This window comes from Anabas testudineus, chromosome 8 (genome assembly GCF_900324465.2).
Source record: "Anabas testudineus chromosome 8, fAnaTes1.2, whole genome shotgun sequence".
NCBI classification, from domain to species: Eukaryota; Metazoa; Chordata; class Actinopteri; order Anabantiformes; family Anabantidae; genus Anabas; species Anabas testudineus.
The window spans coordinates 2,915,001-2,934,256 of NC_046617.1; the positions used below are offsets into that span (position 1 = coordinate 2,915,001).

A 19,256-nucleotide genomic window follows, 5' to 3' on the forward strand; every position below is an offset into this window, starting at 1 on the left:
GATGTTGAGTTGCAGATGGTTGAGTCCACACCAGTCAACAAAACTCCCTACATTCTCCTGGCTGCTGGACTTGTAGCCAGTGATGGTCCTCATGCCCCTCCAAACCTCCCTGGTGTTGTTCTAGTTTTCTCCTGCAAGTCTCCTTCCCCTCCCTGGTCTTGACAGACAGCAGTCTCTGGACCCTCTTTGCTGCCTCCCTGTCTCCTGATGTGAAGCCTTCTTTTTGTCATTCAGGATGGCTTTAATGTCCTTAGTGACCCAGGGCTTATTGTTTGGGAAGCAGCTAATGGTTTTTGTTGGTACGTGGGTGTCCACACAGAAATTGATGTAGTCAGAGATGCAGTTTGTCAGTCCATCGATGTCCTCTACATGAGGTTCACACAGAGTTGGTTCACACAAACAATGGTTGACAATGGACCAGTGAGAAAACACTGACTATTTCAACAAACTGAGGTTTGGTTGGTTTTCAATTTCATTACTCTAGTTGCTCTTCCACATTCTTGCAGGTGGCTCCATCTGTTTCCTCTAGTCACAGCAAAGCCTTAATCAACTAGTCTTTTTTCTGACACAGACAATAGGGGAGGAGTACGATGATCTTGACCGTGAAATCCAACCAGCAAATCCTGCAGATAGTCCTGGCACTGATATGTAGGTCTTTCGAACAGATGTGTTGTCATACAGTGTAATATGCATTTTTAAGTCTGATGTCTTGTCTGTGGACTTCACTGTAATCGGGTATACCGCTTTATTTCTTCCATGTGTACGCTGACCTACCCCTCCTGAGAGTAGACTAGACTAGACTTCTTGGATGACCAGACCATCAGGAAGCTGTGATGGTTCATCAGAAACAAACTCCAACCTGTGCTCGGACATATGTAGTGTTTATTTGTTTAGCAGCCAGGTGTATTACTCTCTTTACTGTCTGTACTGTCCCAAAATTGTGACTTGGATCTGGTGTCTGTAACAAGTTTAACATTGATTTAGCTGTCTTTGCTAGCACTGAGAATATTCTGCACCACTTTCTCGACCTGCCCACCACCTCCTCAATCACATTGAATCCAAAATAGGTTGTTTGACAACATTGGAGTCACTTGCCACTAACACGGGGACTAGCAGTATTAAAAGTAGCTTTTCTGGACTGGTGAGCTCAGTTTGGCGTTGTGAGGGCACACAACAGGTTGGTGTGTCACCACTGAGTTTGCTGTATTAAGGCTAAACTTTTTTTTTTTTTTTTTTTTACTTTGAGGAAATCAGCCCTGAGGCCCTCAATTAGCTTGATAGTCTCTGGGTCAAGGCCTTTACTCTGTTTGTGTTTCTGCTTTCAACAAGTATCACACCTCCTTTAGTTTGTGTTACATTATTAGCTGCTGCTCTGTGTGTATCTAATTTCTTCTAGGTGGTTGTAATGTTCCTCTTCAGTTTATTTTGTCATTCCGGTTCAAGACTAGCAGCCTCATTTATCTTTTCTATTAAAAAATGTGACTCTGGGGTTGCTGATGTATGGTTTCAACTGGAATTTCACTGTTTCACTCAGTAAACCTGTCTCTAATGAGAGCAGGATCTTAAGTTAGACTAAGTCTAGGATGAACTGTTCAACTTCATCTTCATCACCAGACTTCCAGAGGAGCTTCTCTCTGAGCTCTAGTGGCATGAATAAAAAGTCTTGGACTGACTCTTTTAAGTCTTGAAATATTTTCAGTCTAATCACGTCCAATTATGAGTTCAGTTTGATAGAAGAGGATGCATGATATTATCTTATGTCTGAAACATTGCTCATTCACCTTCAATTTGAGTAAATTGAAAAGTAGTCAAATTATACAATTTAATATTATTGTGTTGTTCAATAACATATTGCTCCACTTCAGTGCATTCATCATTTGAACAATTTCTGTACACCCCAACCACCACAGTCAGAACTGAATGATAATTTAACAATATTTTATTTGTATTTGCAATGTAAAATGTAATACACAGAGGATCAGGTAATGACAAAAACAAACAAAGTAAAATGAAAACAGATTAATCAAATTAAAAAGAGCCAACCGGAATTACAACATTACCAAATGTAGTAAATGTTGGGAATGGCATGGTAATAGAAGGTAAATTAGATAAAGAGGATCATTACATTTGACCACAAGAAGCAGTTTGAGGTTAATTAATTTGCTCCTGTGAAGTTCATTTAAATGAATATGGCAGTGATCTGGGTTACAAGAGGCATTGCTTATCTTTTCCAGGTTGCCTTCATTTCTGTTACTATAAATAACACCGTACAGAGTGTGTGCGAATGTCTTTGGCATTATAAAAGATGGAATCAGACGTAACACCAGACGGGAGAGAAAGGTTCTGTCTTTTGCAGGATGTGAGAAAACATAGAAGATAATTGTAGCAACACAAGCTTGTAAAAAAATATTGAATCCTTTTCCTGGAAAAGTTACAGGTCTGTTGTACATGAAAAAAGAAAACACAATTAACTAAAATAAATTGCAATTTACATAAGTAATAAAAACAAAAAGTAGAAGAAAAAGAAATAAAAACTTTGCTTTTGATTTTTGATTCAACATAATATTATTAATACAACACATGAAGCTAAGTCCTAAACAAAAGTGAAGGCAAACTGAGACAGAACTGATTCCAGTCGTTCACTGGTTCCTTTTAGTCCAAGCAATACAAGAAAAGAAGAAAATATTTATTATTATTACTACACTCGTCTGCAAGAGTAACAGGACAAAACTAAACTACTTCAGAAGCATCTAAAATGAATATCATGTAATGAAGACTGTACACCAGTGATCCACATGTGGCTGCCTGTGGACACATCTGGCTCGTAGAATGTGTCTTTCTGATCCACAATGGGGTCTTCACATTCTCTATAAAATCCTCCTGGAGATCTCATGTGTGATTCATTTTCAGCTGGATCAATTATCATCTTCCTCTTCTTTCACTCTGCTTGTTTCCTCTGTTTCTTTTTGGTTTCCACTTCATTAACATTCACATTATTGATCATCGTCATCATCTCCAACGTTTACTGAAACACAAGCATCACAACAAAATATGAATACAAACAAGACTTTGATGAAAATAGAAAAACACTGTGTCCTTGTGAGCACGAACATTGACTTAAGTTGAGGGTTTCAGGCTGCGTGGTTTGTCGTCTCCTCCTTCTCTTCCTGCAGATCAGACACAGGACTAACAAGGCTGGTAGGAGCAGCAGCAACAGGATCTTAACAACTGCTGAGACCAGCAGCTCCAAAGACACTAGAATGAAAAAGAGTTGTACAGTTAATCCTTCAAGGTACTGTATGTCTGACTGTAGCAGATGTTATGTAATGCTACTCTAGAGTGAGCAGTTGTCACTTCTATAGTAGAGGAAGAGATACTTTTTATTACTTGATACTATATTAATACATCACAAGCTCACACCACTAAACACATATTTCACATGCACACACATTTCTCAGCTAATAGTCACTATCTCTGATGCAGCATGATCAAATGAAAACAAAGTCTTCCACTTCCTGTTTCAGAATAACCTGTACTTGATTTAGATCAGTTTGCTTTCAAGATCAGTCTTTCTATTAAAACTGTCCTTCTGTTCAGCTTTTTAGTATCTAACTCAGCTGTTATAAGGGAAGAACAGAGAGTTTGCTGACTGACTACAGAACAGGACAATGGAACAAATGTCATGGTCTTCAGTCTGACTTCTGTGACCACATATGAGTAAACTCTTGCTCTCTGTCTCTTCCTCTCCCTGCAGCTTTATTATTTTGCCAGATTTCATCATTGAAGCCACTCTTAAGTGTAATTGTGATTTTTGTCTTGTGCCAGTGCTGTAGTTTGATTTCTAACCTTACTCTAGAGAATACCAAAACCTATCCACCCAACATTTTTCAAGTTCAAGAGTTTCAAACTGAGGAAAGAAAAAGTCTTTTGTCAACTCACAGCTGAAACAACATTGACAATTTTTCAGTTGATGGTTGCTTGTTCAGACAACTTGTGCTGCATGAGAATTGAGAGCTTTTTCATTTGAAACAGCTCTCTGCTGCACCCAAAGGCAATTCTGAAAGAGCTTTGAGAATAGAGGGCTGAACCTTTTAATATGATGACTTTAATGATGCCGAAGAGGAAACTTCACTTGCTACAGCAACACAAGGAGAAGAACAGTAGAAACTAAAAGGCACAACAAAATAGAATAGGTACTATGTGTATAACACATTAACAAAGATAAATAGGGATATTAAAGAAGAAAGATACTGTGCAAACTCCACTTTTTGGTCATATTGAACACATATGACTCTCTGGTGCATGTTTTTCTGACACCATTACAATACGAGTGCAGCTCAGCTGCGTCTACTTTTCTGCTAAATCTGTTGACTTTTTTTATAAAAGCGACTAGTGACAAACGGTGTGTTGTACATCCTGAAGTGAAAGCAAAATTGCTCTGCATTTACTGTCCCCAATGAGCAGCAGCTGCTGCTAAAACCCTGTTTCCCTGTCCCTAAACACTAAGGCATGCAGTTGCAGTCAGAGCAGAGAGCTGAACCACACAACTCTGCATTCAGACTGCAAATGGGATGTGATTGGCTGCTCCTCCTACGGTAGGCGTATCGTATCGTATCTCTTCCTGTTGTCGACGCTGACTCGCTTTTCAGATGCTCTGTTTGTTTCGCTAAATTTAACAAACTTTAAGCTAAATTCATAGTGTTAGTGAAAAGCACTACTGGCGTAAGAGTTAGAACATACACCTGTGTTGCTTAAGGACCATTCATAATACTTATTACTCTTGTATTCTTGTGTTGTGAGGTCTGCTAGCTAAACTCTGTTAGCCATGGCTGCTTCTCCCTCTTCTTCTTCTCCCTCTTCTTCTTCTCCCTCTTCTTCTTCTCCCTCTTCTTCTTCTCCCTCTTCTCCTCCTGCTCTCTCTTGCTCGGTTTGTCACATGTTTAGTTTTTCCTCTGCCTCCTTAAGTGAGAAGAGAATTTGTAATAAATGTAGTTTATTTGCAGCTTTGGAGGCGAGGCTGACTGATTTGATTGATTTCGTGTGAGGAGAGAAACGAGTGCCTCCCGTCTCGCGGGAGAGAACGACGCTCTCATGTTGCGTGAATCCAAACACACTCCCAGATAAACAATAAACTGGGAGGGCAGAGGGGAGCTCTTTGTCCAATTTATGGCAAAGCCCAGCAGAGACAAATGTTCCACAAGCTGCGCTGTGTGAAGCGCTGCAGTTTCCTTGGAGGAAGCCATCAGAATCAGGTCATCTAAATAAAATAAGACTCTGATTCCTCTCCTGCGTAACGGCTCCAAGGCTGTTTCTACACACTTGGAGAACGTGCGTGGAGCCAGTGAATAACCGAAAGGCAAACGGTTGTACTGAAGCTGAACCCCGTGGAAATAGAAACGCAGGAATTTCCTGTGTTTTGGGATGATAGGCACATGGAAATAAGCGTCCTTTAGGTCGATTGACGTGAACCAATCGCCGGGACGAACACATTCCAACACGTGTCTTATGGTGAGCATGTGAAACGGTCTCCTTATGATGTGTTTGTTGAACAGGGACAGGTCGAGTATGGCTCTCATTCCGCCTGTCTTCTTTGGCACCAGAAAATAGCGAGAGTAAAACCCCTCGTTTATCTCGCCTATAGGAATCTCTGAAATCACTCCCTTCTCCTGTAATTCCGTCTATTCCGTCTGCAGAGCGGCTGTCTCCGCCTGAGACGTCATCACAGTCTCCCTCACTCCGTTGAATGGAGGAGGAGGAGAGGAGAACTGGAGAGTGTAACCTTTTCTTATTACACTGTCCATCCACCTGTTTAGAGGAAGCAGACTTCGCCACACCGGGTAACTCCGAAAGCGGGCGAGCACATTTTTGTGGAGCCTCTGTGAACATGGCTGACAACCAGAGGAGCGCCCTCTCCGCCGCCGCGAGAGCTGGGTTTTGACCGCTCATCGCAGCCCATGGGAGGGCGGAAGCAAAAGGGCTGTGAATTCAGAGAAAACGAGTCGTTGTCTGAATCACACTCGAGTGGAAAATCACCATTAACACTTACAACAGGATCAGAGGTGGGGGAAGAACACATCGCTGGCACAGGGTGTGTGAAATGTACATGTGAGTGGGAAACGTGTGCGTCAACATAATCGGCCGCAAAAAACTCAGAGGAGACAGAAGCGGACTGAATGTCAGGAAACTGCTCTTTATTGAGAGGTGGTTGGCTCTGAAAAGAGCCGTTGTGTGCGGAAGATTCCGCGGAGTGACACACGTTTCCCTCATCCCGTCATTGCCGTCTCTGCTTGCGAGGAGGCTCGGCAGGCGGGTTTGACCAGGTGCACGCCGGTCGCCGGGTCCCAGCGGCCGACTGACGAGTCGCTGAAAAGTCGACCATAGCGGGAGGCGTTTAGCCTCTTGTTCACTGCGGTAGACGTCGGCGACCATGTCGCTGGGAGCAGGTGCAGGCGGCTCCGGAGGCAGAGGAATACCTTTCCTGTCAGCCGCTCTCTTAATAATCTCAGGGAGGTCCCTGAGAAGAGCACCGCAGGCAGGCAGGTGGCCGGCAGGCAGGTGGAAGAGAGGAGACGGCGTGTCGCCGTGCTGGCTCGACCATCCTGTCGTCACCCATGTCTTCCACGAGGAAGAGGGGGGAACCAGGAGGAGAGTCCACAATGGAGGGAGCCGAGTCAGGGGACTCTTGCCCTACATGGAGCTCGCCCTCTAGACCGGGTGGGTCAAGGCAATCGATAGCTTCTCTCTCTTCCATGTGAAAGCTAACTGGCCTAGCCCAGGTGTAGCCTCCGTCGTCCTCCCAGAGCACCGCGAAGGCGTCCACCCGTCGCTGCTTCTCCTCCAGGGGCAGGCGTGCACAATAGGGGCACGTGGCCCGAGGAGTGAGGGCAAGCTCGGCATGTTCAGGGCCGAGACAGATTTCGCAGCGAGCATGGAGGTCATCGTCCAAGATGAAGGCGGTTTTGCATCCTGGGCACAGCCGAACCCCGCCGGTGGAACGCAGAGCAGAACACATCTTCTGTTCTTCACAAGATGACTGCATTAGCACGCTGAAGTAAAAAAGGGAGCAGTTCTCAGGTCACGCAGGGCTTTTATACTCTGTGGACGGACCTGAGTGAGGTAGCCCTGTGCTGGCACAGGGCGCGAAAGATTTCTTCACGACTGCGCATGCGCGCGGGGATAAACCCAATAGCGACAGCTCTTAGAGGGCGAAGCCTATACGAAATAGAAGGCAGTTATTTCAATGTTACTCCAGCACTGTAGCCAGGCTGACAAAGAGTCATAGCTCTTTTGAGCCTAGTATTCCCTCAACTCTCAGCAGCAATGACTTCATGAATTTCTTTACAAATAAAATCATAACTATTAGAGAAAAAATTGATCAGATCCTCCCTGCATATAGCATGGACTGTACAACAACTCTAGATCCACGCTCGTACTTAGACTGCTTCCTCTCCATAGATCATTCTGAATTAATTTCAGTAATTAATTCCTCTAAACCATCAACATGTCTCTTAGATCCCATCCCGACTAGACTCCTCAAGGATGTCTTACCTTTGATCAGCACGTCCATATTAGATCAGATCAATCTATCTTTACAAATAGGCTACGTACCACAGGCTTTTAAGGTTGCTGTAGTCAAGCCCCTACTCAAAAAGCCTACTCTGGACTCAGGGGTCTTAGCGAATTATAGACCAATATCCAATTTGCCCTTTATCTCTAAAATCCTTGAAAAGGTAGTGTCTAAGCAATTGTACCACCACCTGCGTAGCAATAACTTGTATGAAGATTTCTAGTCAGGATTTAGAGTAAATCATAGTACAGAAACAGCACTGGTAAAGGTCACTAATGATCTTCTATTAGCATCAGACAATGGACTACTCTCTATACTCGTCATGTTAGATCTTAGTGCTGCATTGGACAGTATAGATCACAACATTTTATTACACAGACTGGAACATGTCATTGGAATCAAAGGAACAGTACTAGAGTGGTTTAAATCGTATCTATCGGATAGATTTCAGTTTGTACACGTTAATGATGAGTCTTCCATGCACAGCAAAGTCAGCTATGGAGTTCCACAGGGATCTGTGCTTGGACCGATTCTTTTCACTTTAAATATGTCCCCATTAGGTAATATTATTAGGAAACACTCTATAAATTTCCATTGTTATGCAGATGATACCCAGCTATATTTATCTATGAAACCAGGAGAAACTAATCAATTAGTCAAACTTCAAGAATGCTTAAAAGACATAAAGACCTGGATGTCCTCCAATTTCCTTCTCCTAAATCCAGACAAGACAGAGATTATTTTGTTTGGGCCTAAAAATCTCAGAGACACTATGTCTAAACACATTCTCACCATTGATGACTTAGTTCTGGCCTCAAGTAATACTGTAAGAAATCTCGGAGTTATCTTTGATCAGGATATCTCCTTCACTTCATACATCAAAGAAATCTCTAGAACTGCCTTTTTTCACCTAAGAAACATTGTTAAAATTGGGAGCATCCTGTCCCAAAGTGATGCTGAAAAACTAGTCCATGCATTTGTTACTTCCAGACTGGACTATTGTAATTCATTATTAATAGGATGTCCCAATAACTCATTAAAAAGCCTCCAGTTAATCCAAAATGCTGCAGTCAGAGTTCTGACTGGAATTAGCAAGAGAGATCATATTTCTCCTACGTTAGCTTCTCTCCATTGGCTCCCTGTTAAATCCAGAATTGAATTTAAAATTCTTCTCCTCACTTATAAATCCCTTAATAATCAGGCTCCATCTTATCTTAAAGAACTCATAGTTCCTTATCTTCCAAGCAGAGCTCTCCGTTCTCAGGCTGCAGGTTTACTTGTGGTTCCTAGAGTTTCCAAATGTAGAATGGGAAGCAGAGCCTTTAGCTACCAAGCCCCTCTCCTGTGGAACCAGCTCCCAGTTCAGGTTCGGGAGGCAGGTTGTTGTTTTTGTTGCCTGCTGTTCTTTTCTCTCTTCTCTTTCCACTCACCCCAACCGGTTGAGGCCTGGTTCTGCTGGAGGTTTCTTGCTCTAAAGGGAGTTTTTACTCTCCACTGTTGCCTAAAGCTTGCTCAAATGGGATTGTTGGGTTTTCTCTATAATTTTTTGTATAAATATTTTCTGTAAGGTCTTAAACCTTACACTGTAAAGTGCCTTGAGATAACTTCTGTTGTAAATTGGCGCTATACAAATTAAATTGAATTGAATTGAATTCAATTGAAATGAATTGTGCATGCTGCCTGACTGATGCACTATCCTTGTGCTCTGTTATGAAAATAAAAAATAAACAAGAGCAACTTCCTCCAGTTTAAATATGGCTTCTAAATTTTGTTCAGTCTATTAGTCTCACCAGCCTTAATGCCACCACCGGAGCACACACCCACAAAGATTTTATTAGCACTATAGACTGATAAAACATCTTAAGTAGCTTGATGCACACGATAATGGACCATTCTGCTCTGTCCTTTCTTATATGGATTGTTATGTTGTTGGCCTACTTTTGTGGGTGACAGACACTTTTTTTTTCCAGTAATAGAGAGTCTGACAGAGTTGCTTAAAGGGGAGCCGAAGTCATCAGTTGAGCCCCTTTTCTGGTACTTATACTGACACTGGTACAATCCCTCTTTGTCAAAGTCCACTTTAGAAATGTTAAAGGTAGCAGAGTTGGTACTTGATGTTTGATTCTTTCTACTGTATATGACCCTGATGTCTTCAGAAGAGATTTGCTCTTATTTATTCTGCTTTTAAGCAAAATAAATGTTCCGCTTAGTTGAGATTGAACAAGTGATGTCAACATACTGACCCCAGTTAACATCGCCAGCAGGATTCATGGAGATACTGGGCTTTGGGAGGCTCGCTGTAAAAAGAAGCACAGTATTAAAGCATTAAATGTGTTGCCTTTGAGCTGCACTGTACCTGATTTAATTTATTCACTTCACAAACTTACTTTGTATTTCAGAGCATGGATTGGTGAGATAACCACTTGTACAACTGTCATGGACTACATGTGGCATGTGACAATTATCTAATTATCTCAAGGCTTCTTCCTCAAACCTCACCTTTAACTCTATGCCGAATGCATTAAACATTTCATCTTTTAAAACTACAGGGTGTCAGTATATTATGTTTCAAATGTAGGTTTTCTGTGAAGGACTTATTTAACAGTGTTTCTACTTTAACATCTCTCTCTACACCTGTTATGATAAACACTTTTCCTCTTGAAGGGTTGTGGGAGTGCTGGAACCAATACCAGCTGTCAGTGGGTGAAAGGCAGGGTACCCCTGGACACCCAGTCTATGTCTATGGTCAGTGTATTACAACATAATGTTTAATAAATAAAACGGAAAAGTGAAATTTCTTTGCACCTGAACAGATCACACCAATGTCTTTGCTGCATCAACAGTTGTTGTTCATAAATCCTCTATGTTGAAAGTTAGAGAACTTTCACTTCTTGAACAGGCCGCATCATCAAGCCAGAATTGTCCAGTTCCTTCACTAAAGTTGGCCGACTGAGGAGCATTCAGTGCTGTACTACAGCTCAACTCTCTGCAAACCACCATGGCATCATCACAGACTGTTCCCCAGACGTTGTTGTGATAGATTTCAACTCTTATAAAGTAATCATTTTGGACCGATTTGCTGCTTGTTGTTGTTTTTTCTTGCCTGCTGTTCTTTTCTCTCTCCCCTTTCACTCACCCTAACCGATTGAGGCAGATGGCCGCCCAACCTGAGCCTGGTTCTGCTGGAGGTTTCTTCCTATAAAGGGAGTTTTTCCTCTCCACTGTTGCCTAATGCTGCTCAAGTGAGATTGGGTTCACATTACTTTCTAAAGTCTTAAACCTTAAACACTGTAAACTGCCTTGAGATGACTTCTGTTGTGATTTGGCTCAATACAAATAAAATAAAATTGAATTCAATTGAATCCTCTGAACACTTATTATCAGATCAGGTCAGACTGACCTGATCTGATAATCAGTGGTCAGAGGATTTCATTCAATTTTGTGATTTGACCTGTTTTCTGTCTCTGTGAATTACTCTCTGTTTTGTCCTCTTGTTTCTGGTAGTGGTCTGAACTCTTACAGTATTGTCAAATAATTAAATGCCCTCATTTAGCAGTTTATGAGATACACATAGCTAACTCAGATCCAGTCTAACAAATGTTCTCTTCATGAAGGTTACATATTCACGTTTTGTGGAAACTGTTTCATATATGATGATTAAACTGTGTGTTCATTGTAGAGCTTCAGTCTTTCATATAGTTAGAATGTGCTGCTTTATACTGACAGGAGTCATTTGACCACATTTCTATAAATGAAGCTAGGACATAGAAACACCTCTCTAATAAATAAATTAAACCAAAAAGTAAAATTTTTTTGCACCTGAACAGATCACACCTGCATCCTTACTGTGTGTACAGTTGTGGATCCCAAATCCATTGTGCTGACACTCAGTTAGAGAGCTTTCATTCCCTGAACAGGCCACATCATCAAGCCAGATTTGTCCAGTTCTTTCACCAAATGCAGCCGACTGAGTAGAATTCAGTGCTGCACCACAGTTCAACTCTCTGCAAACCACCATGGCATCATTTAAGTCCCACTCATCATCACAGACTGTTCCCCAGCTGTTGTTGTGATAAATTTCAACTTTTCCAGAGCACCGAGTAGATCCAGATCCAGCTAACCTAACACCTAGGAACAGAACAAACGATGGAAATTAAAAATTGTTTTTTGTTTGGCAAAAGATCATTACAGCAAACAATATATTAATATGTTTACCTATATTAAAAAAAAAACATGTTTATTAACACATAAGACACATAAAATCCTATTATTATAAAGAAACTATTAAAATAAACAGAATTTTAAATGGTTAAAACAGCTATTTCATAAAATTAATACATTTTTTATTATTGTTTAGACAGTATAAAATCTGAACTAAAATAAATTTCACTTATATCCCTCCTGTCATGTTCGGGTCAAATCAGACCGATTTACAACTTAGAACACTCATAAATATTGTGTTTTACATCTGATTTTTTTTTTTTTTTTTTTTTTTTTTTTTTTTTTTTTTTTTTCAAGATGGCGGCGCGGCAGTAGCTCGCAGCGGCCTCTCCGGAGACCAACAATGGTGCTTTTCGTGGTTTTCCGCGTTTTTAGCACGACCACACACAATAATGAACACCAACAACAGTTGTGTTCGGGTTTACGATCGCCAGACGCTGCTTCGACTCAGGTATAATGCACCGACCAAGCTGCATGATGATCTGCAGGACGACCTCCGCGACCTCGGGTTACGACCTCGGCCACGAACACCAGGCCCCCAGTCTCCGGCCTTGCCTGAGGCCGGTGGCCGGGCGAAGGCACATCGGAAGCGGTGCTCGAGGAAGCGGAAACGCGGCAAACGGGCGGGTGTCCGGGCTAGGCTAAGTGCTAACCCTAGCCGGCCGGCTTTACCGTCCATGTTTTTCGCTAATGTCTGCTCCCTGGACAATAAACTGGACTACATCCGACTACAGCGAACTACGCGGCGTGAGTACAGAGACTGCTGCGTCTTTGTCTTCACAGAGACGTGGCTCAGCGACAGAGTCCCGGACGCCGCCATCAAGCTACACGGCCTAACCGCGTTTCGAGCCGACAGAAACCCAGCTCTGTGTGGTAAGAGTCGCGGCGGTGGTGTGTGTGTTTTTATTAACATGGACTGGTGTAAGGACTCTGTACTGGTTTCCAGCTACTGTTCACCACTTGTGGAGTTTGTGACTGTTCGGTGCAGACCTTTTTATTTACCGAGGGAATTCACCACTGTTTTCATCTTTGGAGTTTACATCCCTCCTGGCGTTAATGCCAAAGAGGCGTTGGGTGAACTACATGGAGCTATCAGCGACGTGCAGAACGCCCAACCTGACGGCCTGGTCATCATTGCCGGAGATTTCAACCATGTAAATCTCAAGTTAGTTCTCCCTAAACTCCATCAGCATGTGGACTTTGCTACGAGGGGGGAGAACGCGCTGGATCGTGTTTACAGCAACATCCCCGGCGCGTACCGAGCGGAGCCCCGCCCCCACCTCGGATACTCAGACCACATCTCTGTTATGCTAATTCCAGCATACAGACCACTTGTCCGACGCTCCCAACCGGTTCTGAAGCAGGTAAAGACCTGGCCAGCAGGAGCCATCTCTGCTCTTCAGGACTGCTTTGAGTGCACCGACTGGGACATGTTCAGGGAGGCTGCAACCACCGGTGATTCCGTCAACTTGGAGGAGTACACATCATCAGTGACCAGCTACATCAGCAAGTGTGTTGATGATGTGACCATCTCCAAGACCATCACTACACGCTCCAACCAGAAACCGTGGATGACTGCTAGGGTGCGTGCGCTGCTGAAGTCAAGGGACTCCGCCTTCAGAGCAGGAGACATGACGGCCTTAAGAACAGCAAGGGCTGAACTGTCCCGAGCCATCAGAGAGGCGAAGCGCGCGCACGCCAGGAGGATCCACGGCCACTTTGAGGACAGCGGAGACAGCCGGCGCATGTGGCAGGGCATCCAGGCGATCACTAACTACAAGACAACTCCACCCGTCTGTGTTAGCGATGCCTCCCTCCCAGATGTGCTGAACGACTTCTACGCCCGATTTGAGGTACAGGTAAAGAATAACACGGTAGCTAGGAAATCCACCCTTCCCCCAAATGATCAGGTGCTCTGTCTCTCCACAGCCGACGTGAGGAAGACTCTACGCAGAATCAACCCACGGAAGGCTGCTGGTCCTGACAACGTTCCTGGCAGGGTCCTCAGGGAATGCGCAGATCAGCTCGTGGATGTCTTCACTGACATCTTCAACATCTCCCTGAGCAGCGCCGTTGTTCCTACATGCCTCAAGTCAACGACCATCGTGCCGGTGCCGAAGACGTCTACTGTCTCCTGCCTCAACGACTACCGCCCTGTTGCACTCACACCCATCATCATGAAGTGCTTCGAGAGGCTGGTCATGAGGCACATCAAGTCCCAGCTTCCACCCTCACTGGACCCGCTGCAGTTTGCGTATCGTCCAAACCGTTCCACGGACGATGCCATCACCACTACTCTCCACCTGGCTCTCAGCCATCTGGACAACAAAGACTCATATGTTCGAATGCTGTTCATAGACTTCAGCTCAGCATTCAACACCATCATTCCCCAGCAGCTGATTGGGAAGCTGAGCCGACTGGGTCTGACCACCTCCCTCTGCAACTGGATCCTGGACTTCCTGACTGGGAGACCCCAGTCAGTCCGGATCGGGAACAGCATCTCCAGCACCACCATGCTGAGCACTGGGGCCCCACAGGGCTGTGTGCTCAGTCCACTGCTGTTCACTTTGCTGACTCACGACTGTGTAGCGATGCACAGCTCGAATCAGATCATCAAGTTCGCTGATGACACGACTGTGGTGGGTCTCATCAGCAAGAACGACGAGTCAGCGTACAGAGAGGAGGTACATCAGCTCTCAGCCTGGTGCAAGGCCAACAACCTGTCTCTGAACGTTGGGAAAACTAAAGAGATGGTTGTTGACTTTAGAAGAGCAAAGAGTGACCACTCTCCACTGAACATCGATGGAGCGTCAGTGGAGATCGTCAAGAGCACCAAATTTCTTGGTGTCCATCTGGAGGAGAACCTCACCTGGTCACTCAACACCCGCTCCATCAGCAAAAAGGCCCAGCAGCGTCTCTACTTCCTGAGGAAGCTGAGGAAAGCCCATCTGCCGCCCCCCATCCTAACTACATTTTACAGGGGGACCATTGAGAGCATCCTGAGCGGCTGCATCACTGCCTGGTTTGGGAACTGCACCGTTTCGGATCGCAAGGCCCTACAACGGATAGTGAGGACAGCTGAAAAGATCATTGGAGTCTCTCTCCCCTCCATCACGGACATTTACACCACACGCTGCATCCGCAAGGCTACCTGCATTGTGGACGACCCCACCCACCCCTCACACCCAATCTTCACACTTCTGCCATCAGGGAAGAGGTTCCGGAGCATTCGGGCCCTCACAACCAGACTTTTGAACAGTTTCTTCCCCCAAGCCATCAGGCTCCTCAACACACACACAACAAACTGAACTGAGCACACACACTCGCTAGATTCGACATGTTTCCATCCCTCAGTTGTAAATTGTATTCATTTCCGCTACTGGTCGCTGCTGTTTTGTGTTTTGTGTTCTGTTTTTGCACTGTCTTCTGACGTCTGTCTGCACTTTTTCTTTGTGTTCTTGCACTGTTTGCACTAGGTTGCACAGGATGCACTTTATGTGTTTTGCTAGGACAACTTAGCAGTCCTCAGCCCCATGTTTGTCTTGTTGCCGTTTTATGTAGCACCATGGTTCTGGAGAAACGTTGTCTCATTTCACTATGTACTGCTTCAGCTATATGTGGTTGGAATGACAATAAAGCTTCTTGACTTGACTTGACTTGACTTGATTGCCTCAAGACTTTATGATATCCTCCACACTATGCGCTTGAACATGTAAAATTCACCTTCATTGAATTTTGAGTGTTTTAATCAACCTTGTTACATCTGTGGTGTTCCCGGTTAAAAGTGACTGCCATAGGAAATGAATGGGTTTCCAGACTATATTGGTCCTTCAGACAGAAAACATCCCCATACACACCACCCCAACACACTCACTCCCTCACTCACTCACTTACACAAACAAACACACACACACACACACACACACAGACATTTCAGACTAAATAATGTCTTTTGCAGGTATACATCTCTTTCCCGCGCTTATGTGCCGTTCCTCCCAACTTCATGAAGAAACTATGTATAATATCTTCACGCCGACTAGACAGGTGTCTGTTATGTGAACCCGTCTCTTTCCCATGCTTTTGTGTCTATACCCCACGAGAACCACACCTTCCAGACTAATCAATGTATCATCTTTCCACAGACCCATATATATAGCTTGATGTTTGCCTTGTACTCCTTTTAGTCTGAGCCCAATAAGTAGGCAATTGACCAGGGGGTTCTCTGTCTAAGTGGTTCTGATCCAGGTTTTGGACATGATGAAAAGGGCACTGAAATTGAACCAGAGATAGAGGAGGATGTCTCGGAAGTGGAAGACAACACAGATTTTGATCCAGATGTTGAGGAGACTGTCCAGTCAACAGATGGAGAGGGAGAGGCACCTGAAGAACAGGCACCTGAGGAGACATTCCAGTCCAAGAGTGGACACTTGCTCTGGTCTTCATCCCCCCAAGACAGAGGAAGTAAAGCAAGAGTGGAAAACATACAGATGATGGCAGGGATAACACGGTATGAGACATCTCGTGTGGATGACATCAAGTCCAGCTTCCAACTCTTTTTCCCATTGTCCATTGAGGGAAATATACTGGAGATGACAAACCTGGAGCCTACATAGGTCTGTTGATTTGAGCAGGAGTATATCACTCAAACAATGAGGCTACAAAAGGTCTGTGGGATATAGAGTCTGGCAGGCCTATATTCTGAGCTATCTATGTCTTTACAACAGTTTCATGATGAGTGCCTGAGGCTGCAGTTCCTTCAAGGTGTACATTCCAAGCAAACCAGGGAAATATGGAATAAAGATCTGGGCAGCATGTGACACCAGGAGCATGCCTGGAATATGCAGGTATACATGGAGAAACCCAGTACTGGAAGGGCCAAAAAAAACCAGGGCATGCGTGTTGTGCTGGACATGACAACCAGTCTCCAAGGGCATAATATAACATGTGCCAACTTCTTTACATCATTTGCTCTTGGTCAGGAGCTGCTGAAAAGAAAGCTCACCATGGTGGGGACTGAGAGGAAGAACAAGCCTGAACTTCCCCCTTGATGAGAGTCCAGAGTCTCTGGACTCTCATCAAAATGTGCTTTCACTGACACGCACACTCTTGTGTCATATGTTCCTAAGAAGAATAGAAATGTCATCCTGTTGAGCATGTCTGTTGAGTTTGTTCTTTGGTTTTTCATTTATTTTTTACATTACAAGTTCATTTTGTAACACATTTTCGGTGCCTATTTGTATTTTCACTGCAGTTATTTTATGTCTAATTCTATAAATTCATGTTAAACACTACTTTGAGACATTGTTAAGATCTAAAGAATGTTGAAAAAAAATTTGGTGGTGAAAAATGGTTTTTCAGTTAAAACAGGCTGATCAATTTTGACCGGGAACACTAAAGTAGGGGGCGGAAGACGAACACGAGCGGAGGGATATTTAAAGTACCATAACATTTTTCTAGAGCACCAACAACAATATTTAATAAAATTACTTTACTGTATGTGTCACAGTCTAATTGTCCTCTCTGTCTGTGCCTCTGTCTCTGATTACCTGATCAGTTTTATCTGTTCTCTCCCTCTCACATATAATCAGGTCTGCAGCCCCTTTGTTCTCCACCAGATCGTCTGCATTCATTCCTGAAGTGACCTTCCAGTGTTTGTATTGTGGTTTCTTCTTTCAACCTGGACTGATCCCTTTGGACCGATGTGCTGCTTGTTGATTTTGTTACCTGCTGTTCTTTTCTCTCTCCCCTTTCACTCACCCCAACCAGTTGAGGCACATGACCACTGATTCTCAGATCAAGTCCTTTCAGTTTGACCTGATCTGATATTCAGTGGTCAGAGGATTTAATTCAATTCTGTGATTTGATCTGTTTTCTGTCTGTAAATTACTCTTTTGGATTGTGGATTTTTAGCTTTGTTTTTTCTCTCTTGACTTCCTCTCTGAATCCTGTGTTTTCTCTTGCTCAAATTGTTTATGGATTTCTGGACCTCACTCTCTGTCTGCTTCTGTTACACTTCCTCCCTCTGCTCCTGTCTGTTGGTTTGGTTTGGTTTTGTTTTGTTCTTGGTCTCACCCTCCTGCCACACCCACACAATGGACTTCGTCTTCCCCCACTCTCCACACATTGGACTGATTACCGATTCATTTCACCTGTTACTACCTCCTGTTTTATAAGCACCCCTCAGTCCTCAGTTCATTGCTGGTTTGTCGTGTCTTTCGTGCTCATGGTATCATCCACCACTTTGGTCAGTTTGTGTGTTCGTCTGTCTGTCAGGAACCTCTGTTTTGTTTGTAAGTAGTGGTGGGCAAATGAAGCCTCATGAAGCACTGAGGCTTTCCTAACAATTGTGTTGAAAAAGGTTCAAAGCTTCAAGACCTCAGTTACGGTGATGTCTGGTGGTCAACTAGAGCCATAGCAACCTCTAGAGGGCAGGACTGAAGCATTGTTTCAATCCCATGACAGAAAGAATAGTTCAGAAAAGTCTGTGTGGTCATTCAAGTCTTTTGTTCATTCATACCAAATAATGATTATATAGTCATTACAATAAAATATGCAGATGCTCTCTCCCATACTCTAAAACAAATTAACCCGAAGAATCAATGCAAATTATAACATGGATTAAATGTTGGTTAAGTGTTTATTAGGGTTTATTATCCCTAACAGGATCAGAGATCCTTCCTACTTTGCAAATGATCAGTGTTTGAATTCAGAAACATTGTTTATTTATTTTTTTTGTGTTTTTATAGAAAACCTTTAAAGATAATAGTTTGTTAGTTAAGGACTTGTATGGTTGATTTGAAATGATTATTTACAGAAGCAGTTAGTTGTCTTCACAGGTTTTTATTGAGGAATATAATTTTTTTTCTACTGTTGCAGGATTCAGTCGGCTCACGCCTGACACGCAAGTGTGGCGGTGTCAAAATGATCCCAAACTTTAGAACATCTCTTATTAGTGGTACTCGCCATGAAATTTGCCAAAATACTCTCACTCTCCAAATCTCTATCCCCTCACAACCTCATTTGAAGCATAATGATGCATCTTAAATAGCTGGTTTGGCACCAAACACTAAAATCTGTAAAACCTTTCAAGGTGTCACTGGCTCAGAATGCGTTGAAACACAATGAGCCAATGAAACACACTGAAAGACTCTGAGCCAATAAAAAGCTTCGAACCATTTTCAAGGAACGAAGCGCGAAACGAAACAGCGATGACGTTCGAAGTTTGACGTGACAATGGTGTTTCGATACAAGCTCCGATACAGCGATTCGAATCACTGCGCTTCAGGAAGAGTGACACAAGCTCGGAAGCCTCGGTCTCATTTGCCCATCACTATTTGTAAGTTGGAAGTGTTTGGTCTGCCTTTTGCAGTGTGTTGTTACTTTGTCCTGTTAGTTTTGTATGTTTGTTCCCGTGTGCCTGCCTTCCGCAGTGATTTTGGTTTCTCACTTTGTACATTTAGTCTGTTAG

General features: G+C 43.5%; 1 protein-coding gene across 3 annotated transcripts in view; it reads right to left on the bottom strand.

Annotated features, from left to right (window-relative positions):
• Positions 1-2,540: 2,540 nt before the first annotated feature.
• Positions 2,541-19,256, bottom strand: part of LOC113153400 (deleted in malignant brain tumors 1 protein-like) — a 39,613-nt gene continuing 22,897 nt past the window's right edge. For 2 of the 3 annotated variants that reach the window (XM_026347019.1, XM_026347010.1), the window contains exons 9-12: positions 11,387-11,695; positions 9,811-9,864; positions 3,112-3,255; positions 2,549-3,025 (exon numbers count right to left, since the gene is read on the bottom strand). In XM_026347019.1, coding sequence (XP_026202804.1) covers positions 2,994-3,025; positions 3,112-3,255; positions 9,811-9,864; positions 11,387-11,695 — 539 coding nt within the window. In that variant the 3' untranslated portion in view covers positions 2,549-2,993. Of the gene's footprint in view, positions 3,026-3,111; positions 3,256-9,810; positions 9,865-11,386; positions 11,696-19,256 lie in introns of all 3 variants that reach the window. The other variant, XM_026347028.1, reaches the window with a different exon arrangement.